Source organism: Prunus dulcis, chromosome 5 (genome assembly GCF_902201215.1).
Source record: "Prunus dulcis chromosome 5, ALMONDv2, whole genome shotgun sequence".
NCBI lineage: Eukaryota > Viridiplantae > Streptophyta > Magnoliopsida > Rosales > Rosaceae > Prunus > Prunus dulcis.
This window is the reverse complement of record NC_047654.1, coordinates 17,133-24,055: the sequence shown is the minus strand read 5'-3', so window position 1 is coordinate 24,055 and position 6,923 is coordinate 17,133. Positions and strand designations below refer to the sequence as shown.

General features: G+C 36.8%; 2 protein-coding genes across 3 annotated transcripts; one reads left to right on the top strand and one right to left on the bottom strand.

Moving 5' to 3' along the window:
- On the top strand, positions 1 to 4,060 carry LOC117628792 (UPF0047 protein C4A8.02c). Of its 2 annotated transcripts, none has more exons than XM_034361315.1 (7): positions 1 to 369; positions 545 to 605; positions 736 to 830; positions 924 to 957; positions 1,229 to 1,283; positions 1,377 to 1,419; positions 3,764 to 4,060. In XM_034361315.1, exons 1-7 carry the CDS (start codon positions 181 to 183, stop codon positions 3,833 to 3,835), a joined length of 549 nt encoding a protein of 182 aa, XP_034217206.1. In that variant the 5' UTR covers positions 1 to 180; the 3' UTR covers positions 3,836 to 4,060. The 2 variants fall into 2 exon arrangements, with proteins under 2 accessions (XP_034217206.1, XP_034217205.1); XM_034361314.1 differs by lacking the exon at positions 3,764 to 4,060 and adding an exon at positions 2,260 to 2,578.
- A 1,737-nt stretch (positions 4,061 to 5,797) lies between these two features.
- Positions 5,798 to 6,705, bottom strand: LOC117627954 (probable calcium-binding protein CML31). Its single transcript, XM_034360277.1, has one exon. The coding sequence runs from the start codon at positions 6,423 to 6,425 to the stop codon at positions 5,868 to 5,870; it is 558 nt and encodes a 185-aa protein (XP_034216168.1). The 5' UTR covers positions 6,426 to 6,705; the 3' UTR covers positions 5,798 to 5,867.
- Between the last annotated feature and the right edge of the window lie 218 nt (positions 6,706 to 6,923).

Here is a 6,923-nt window from a genome sequence, read left to right as displayed (position 1 = left end):
ATTGATGGCAGGAAAGGAATAGGGCCGAGTTGGGCTTGGCACAACCACACAAAAGTCATAGACCAAACAAAGCTACAAAGCCTAGAAACAAACAATCGTTAGGGAAAGATTCTTCAACGACCAGTGCATTTCCCAAATTCCTAACATTTGGGCTTTTAGACCAGACAATAGGAAATACAAATGCTGCCGAGCTCCGTGTCATTGGGACTGTCAGCGTCTCCGCTTCGCGTCGTCAAGTGTTCTTTGGTCAGGGCCCCGAGCACCACCGTCAACGATCCCAATTCAATGGCAGCAGCTGGTCCCAAGTGGGCCCAGAAGACCATAACTCTGCCTCCGCAGAGGAGGGGTTGTCATCTCATCACCCCTAAGGTACTCTTTCACTCTTGAACCCTAACAGCCACAGAGTGTTTTCGATTATGACATAACCGCTTATTATTATGAAGGCCTTCAATTGAAACAAGTTTGTGTTTTACTTTTAAGCACAACTTCAATTCAATTATGACTTTGTGTTCAACAATTCCATATCTACTGGTTTCTATTTCAGATAGTGAAGGAAATTGGCCAGGAATTGTCAGATTTCAACTGCGGCCTTGCACATCTCTTTTGTAAGTTAGCGAAGCCCCAAGGCTAAACTAATATCTGCCCCCTTGTCATGTTCAAAATTCAAAATTGCCTTTTAGTATTAACTATTTTTTTATTTTACCCTTTGTTTTGAAAAAAAAAAAAAAATTCCAGTGCAGCACACTAGTGCTTCTCTTACTATCAATGAGAATTATGACTCTGATGTTCGTGATGATACAGAGACATTCCTCAATAGGATAGTTCCTGAGGTTAGTTTGTTTCCTATAATGTCTCACGTCGCAGTTGCAGTATCCCTTATTCTAAGGACATAGATAACGTGATGTTTCAATATTTATTTTCAGGGGACATCTGCACCATGGAAGCATACCCTTGAAGGTTGGTATTGGATTCATTTGATCTCTTGGTCCGTGGAATACTTTGGTTTTCTCTGTTTAACCCAAATTGTTACTTAATGCAGCATTAACTTGATTGGCTAGGTCTTCGGGTTGCATCGTATATAGTTACATATGATTGATATTGTACCCAAAATTTCTGTTTGATCAAATAACCCTTTGTTTGGGGTGGGTACATATTAATTGTGGTCTTATTTATCTGGTTCTTTGCATTCATTCCCAAATGTTGATACTGATTTATGTAAGTTTTTCAGGCCCAGATGACATGCCGGCACATATTAAATCATCAATGTTTGGCTGCACACTGACGTGAGGATACCTTATTGGATTGGTTGAAACTACTTTTTTGCTTTGAAAATATGTAGCCTCGTTGGCATTTACATGTTTCTTGTTCTCATGCAGGGTTCCAATTACAAATGGAAAGCTTAACATGGGAAGTTGGCAGGTCGGTGAAACCAATAATTAACGTTCAGAAGTTTTCTACTTATTAAGAGCCTTATTTCTCAACCTTTTATGATCTATCGCTTAGCAATATTTTCATGGATTCTCGGCTGAGTAAATTTCTTGGGCGTGGGCTAATTATTAGCTATGAGAAAAGAACTTACAAGTAAATTATGGGCATAAAAATGCATCATGATTAAGGAAGGTGAACCACAAAGCAGTAAAGAAATTACTAGCTGCAAAACAAGTTGTTATGAGAATACACTTGCATGCTGTACATTCTTCGTTACTAGAATTGGAGTTTCCATAAATTGGTTTTGATCCTTAATTGAACTATTTTCTATGTAGACAGAGTATGTAAATTAAAAAAACTAGAAATAGTTGACCCCAAAAAAAAAACATGGACTAGCAATGTCTTTTGTAAAATGTTTTGAAGACAGGAAGTCAATGGTGAAACATTTTCAGACCTAGCTTTAAGAAGCTGCACTAGGCTGCAATTTCTTGTACTCGAGTATGTAAACTGGGAAAGATAAAAATAGGCCTTGTGCTTAAGATTTTACCAAGGCCTTTTAACTTCCAAGGGGCAGCTGAGGCAATTAACAAACTAATAACTATGGTACAATGAAATTAGCACTATGGTTTTCAATTATTGGTTATTGTTTTTGTTTTTGTTTTTTTGGAAAGCTTCAAATACGCAGTACATGTGCATATTCTTGTATGTTGTATGATGGACAACTAGTTTCCATTGCTTAATTGTTTGGCTCTCTAGGAAAGCAAAATTTCAAATCGTGGCTATGTTATTGATATGTCAGATTGCATAATTTTTCCTTGTAATATCCTTCAGGGAATATGGTTGTGTGAGCATCGTGACTATCCTACTGCGCGGAAAGTTGTGGTCACCCTGAATGGAATATGAGAAGCTTAGATTTGGAAGTTTCCTGTTTCTTTCGTCCAGTGTGCAAATGAAGTTGTACTCAAGTATCTTCTCTGTTAATGGGTGGGTGGGATGTTAGTGTGCTAGCTATTTGCTCTGTTAATGGCATCTTCCTTACCAGAGTCTGGTAATACCTTGTTATTTGTAATGGATTTAAGTTTTGTTATGCAGACTTGTAGAAAATGTAATGGAATTTGATTATGGATTTACATCTCTCTCTCTTAGTTTATCTCTTCCACCTTTTTCTCTATTATTTTATCCATTGTACATATTTTTCTTTTTTTCTATACATCATATTTCTCTCTTATTCACACATCTTTTTTTTTTTTTTTTTTTTTTTCTGTTCTTTCCAAACCGAAAATTGGACAGAATCGCAACTGAAGATTTTAGTGAATCCTTTTGGAGCGTTGCTGAAGTGTTGCGATTCTGACTGTGTCAGTTCTCTATTATTTTATTGCATTTTTGTAAAATTTATAATTTTTTTAAAACTATAAAAACATATGAAGGGTTTAAACAAGTTCCTTGCAACTACTCCTCTTCATATTTGAAGTGTCAGGCCAGCCAAAGCTTTAAACAAGAACCTGCACCAAAAAAAAACGAAACTAAAAGGTCCCAATTTAACATTCAGAGGAATACTCAACAGAAAATGCAGTACCAACCAAACACGTTTAAGCAATATTCAGAGGAATACTCTCTTTTTTTCTTTCTATATTTGATTATCTTAAAAACAATAAATTTTACTATAATTAGACAAAGTTTTGTCATGTTTTACCTTCAAATGAGTACCAGAGCAATGAACCACAAGCTGTAACAATACAATCCCAACGGGCAGAAGAAAGATCTTCTCCATAATTTGAGACAAACCAAATTCTTTATCTATAAGCAGACCTTATTTTCAATGGGTTGGAGACAAAACATTAAAAATAGAAGTGAAATCACAAAGCTTTAGTATTTAGAAATAAAAGCAAAAAAAGAAAACTTGTTTCAAGGACATTCCAACTAGGATTCAGATTGCTTACCTCGAATAAGATGGTATTTCCCTGTGCTTGTCTTGCATAAGCTTAGATGATTTCATGAGATCACTGAGTGAGAGATAAAGATAAAAATAAGCCTTGTGCTTAAGATTTTACCAAGGCCTTTTAACTTCCAAGGGGCAGCTGAGGCAATTAACAAACTAATAACTATGCTACAATGAAATTAGCACTATGGTTTTCAATTATTGGTTATTGTTTTTGTTTTTGTTTTTTTGGAAAGCTTCAAATACGCAGTACATGTGTATATTCTTGTTTGTTGTAGGATGGACAACTAGTTTCCATTGCTTAATTGTTTGGCTCTCTAGGAAAGCAAAATTTCAAATTGTGGCTGTGTTATTGATATGTCATTTTGCATAATTTTTCCTTGTAATATCCTTCAGGGAATATGGTTGTGTGAGCATCGTGACTATCCTACTGGGTGGAAAGTTGTGGTCACCCTTAATGGAATATGAGAAGCTTAGATGGAAGCTTCCTGTTTCTTTCGTCCAGTGTGCAAATGAAGTTGTACTCAAAGTATCTTCTATGTTAATGGGTGGGTGGGATGTTGGTATGCTAGCTATTTTCTATGTTCATGGCAGCTTCCCTACCAGAATTTGGTAATACCTTGTTACTTGTAATGGATTTAAGTTTTGTTATGCAAACTTGTAGAAAATGTAATGGAATTAACTTGTTACTTATTAGCTATTGCGACAATAGCAGCTGCTTGCCAATTACCATGTAAGAAATTTTGGAACTTCCTGGGAGTTTCTACGTCGAAACCTTGCAGGTGTATATAACATCAGTGGGTCAAATTGCAGGTATTAAAGTTACATGATTCTGCAGTGGGAGCCAGCCTGATTGGTTTTTATTTTTTATGTTACAAGCATTGGTCTAAACTATAGGGGAGGAGGTTTAGGTTAGATCCACAATACGAAAATTCGATAATTTCACCGATATTTCGGGGAAGATATTTTCGTTTGATTCGCCGATACTTGAACTTTCAAAAAGTTACATGATTCTGCAGTGGGAGCCAGCCTGATTGGTTTTTATTTTTTATGTTACAAGCATTGGTCTAAACTATAGGGGAGGAGGTTTAGGTTAGATCCACAATACGAAAATTCGATAATTTCACCGATATTTCGGGGAAGATATTTTCGTTTGATTCGCCGATACTTGAACTTTCAAAAATTAAACAACTCTTAAACTCAGCGCACACTGGGGTTCGAACCCCTCTCAACTCTGAATTTTTACAGCCACTTAACCACCACGCTGCTGATGGCTTTGTGATTATAAACTATGGAATTTAGTATATATAATACTTGCGAGACTTTCAAAAATCCTGAACTTTCAAAAATTAAACAACTTAAACTCAAAGCACACAGGGGTTCGAACCCCTCTCAACTCTGAATTTTTGCAGCCACTTAACCACCACACTACTGATGACTTTGTGATTATAAATTATGGAATCTAGTATATATAATACTTGCGAGACTTTCAAAAAATAAACAATTTAAACTCACTCACGCTCTCGCACACAATGGGGTTCAAACCCCTCTCCACTCCGGAATTTGCAACCACTTCACCACCACGCTGCTCATAACTTTGTGATTATAAACTATGGAATCTAGTATATATAATACTTGCAAGCTGCTTTTCAAGTTTCAACTTTTCATAGGAACTATGTGGTACTAAGTTACTTATGTATCTTACCATGCAATGTATAAAATGTAAAATATTGTAGTAAATCATTATATATAAATGATTGTGGTGTGTTTAATCTTTTTTCATTAATTACTACATATTTTCTACACTCACGGTGTTTGTCAGCTCGCTATATAATCAACTTAAATTAGTTAAATCCATCATGTTCCTTCCAATTTTTTATGATAAACTAATAAATAATTGACTAAATAAGCATCCTCCAAAGTTTCAATAAAAATTTTCAAGTTTTTCTTACAATTTCTGTGGTTTTTATTCAATAACACTACGGGCACCAACTTGTTTACCAACTTTTGAATACCAACACATGTGGCACATGACATGGCAACCTATGTCATCTGCCACCTCATTTATTTTAATTACATAATTTGTTATATAAATAAAAGAATTTCACACCGAAAAAAGAAAAAAGAAAAAAAAAAAAATTCTTTTATTTATATAATAAATTATGTAATTAAAATAAATGAGGTGGCAGATGACATAGGTTGCAATGTCATGTGCCACATGTGTTGGTATCCAAAAGTTGGTAAACAAGTTGGTGTCCGTAGCGTTACTCATTTTTATCAATATCGATAATATCCCGATATTTCCATCGAAATTTTTGTATTTTTAAACTACCAATATTTCCGTTATCACCGATATTTTAGATCTTGGTTAGACCTCACGCACAACCAAGATGTCTGCTCGAAAAGGGAAAAGAAAAAAAGAAGGAAATATCTGAGTTACAAAGTTATTATATAAATGATGTATATACACACACAAAGGAATGAATGGAATTAAATTAATTTAACGCATCATGATTGTGAACTCATTAAAGCTGAGAGCCCCATCTCCATTAAGGTCGAACGCTCGAATCATGGCCTTGCAGTCATCGATGGAGCGAGAGTCGCCGAGGCGGCTGAGCATCCTCTTCAAGCTGGCTGGGGTTATGCAGCCAGAGCCTTCCATTTCATACATCCCAAAGGCATCTCTGAGCTGCTGATTGTTGTTGTCCTCGTTTGTGGCTTCCATCAACTTCTGGAATTCTTCAAACCCCAGCAGCCCATCTCCATCCAAATCCGAAGCCTCCACGGCGGCCTCCGCTTCCTCCTCAGACAGCTCTCCCCCAACACTCCTCACACAAGTCTGCAGCTCTGCTGGGGAAATCTTACCATCTCCGTTCTCGTCGAAGAAATCAAACACCTTCCACATCTGGAGGTCGCTGTTGCTGCTGATGCTGCTGCTTGTTGTTGGGTTCTCAATTGGGCCCTCTACATCATGATGACCTGCCTTTGTCTTTCTTGGAGACAGTTTACGGCACAATCTTCCCAGGGCGGACGATGATGACTTGGGGGTGATCTCCATTGAAATTGCTAATTTGGTACTTTAATTGCTGCTATGTAAATGCGGACTCTGGTCTCTTCTAAGTGCTCTTCCTGGCTTTGTGGCTTCCTGACTTGCTGTATATGATGCTATTTATAGACGATGAGACTATGGGGATAAAGCAACGATGAAAAGAAGAGGATAAACTTAAACTATTATAAAACAATGGATCCTTGTTGTAGTGTAACAATAACAAACGTGGAAGCCTCTTATTTATACAAGTTGAGGATATTTGAGGGGGGGAGGGGGGAGAGAGACACACAGAGAGAGAGAGAGAGAGAGAGGTTCGCTATATTCTTCGATTGGGATATGGAATGACCAATTCCGTATTACATAGGAAGACAGGAGAACGCGGTTGAGCGGCCAAATCCAGTTTTTTATAATTAATTTAAAAATACTTTATATATAAAATAAAGACAAGGTTTGCCGTACCCGTCAGTTGTTTTGGTTTGCTTTTGTGGGTTTTGAGGTTTCAGCGCG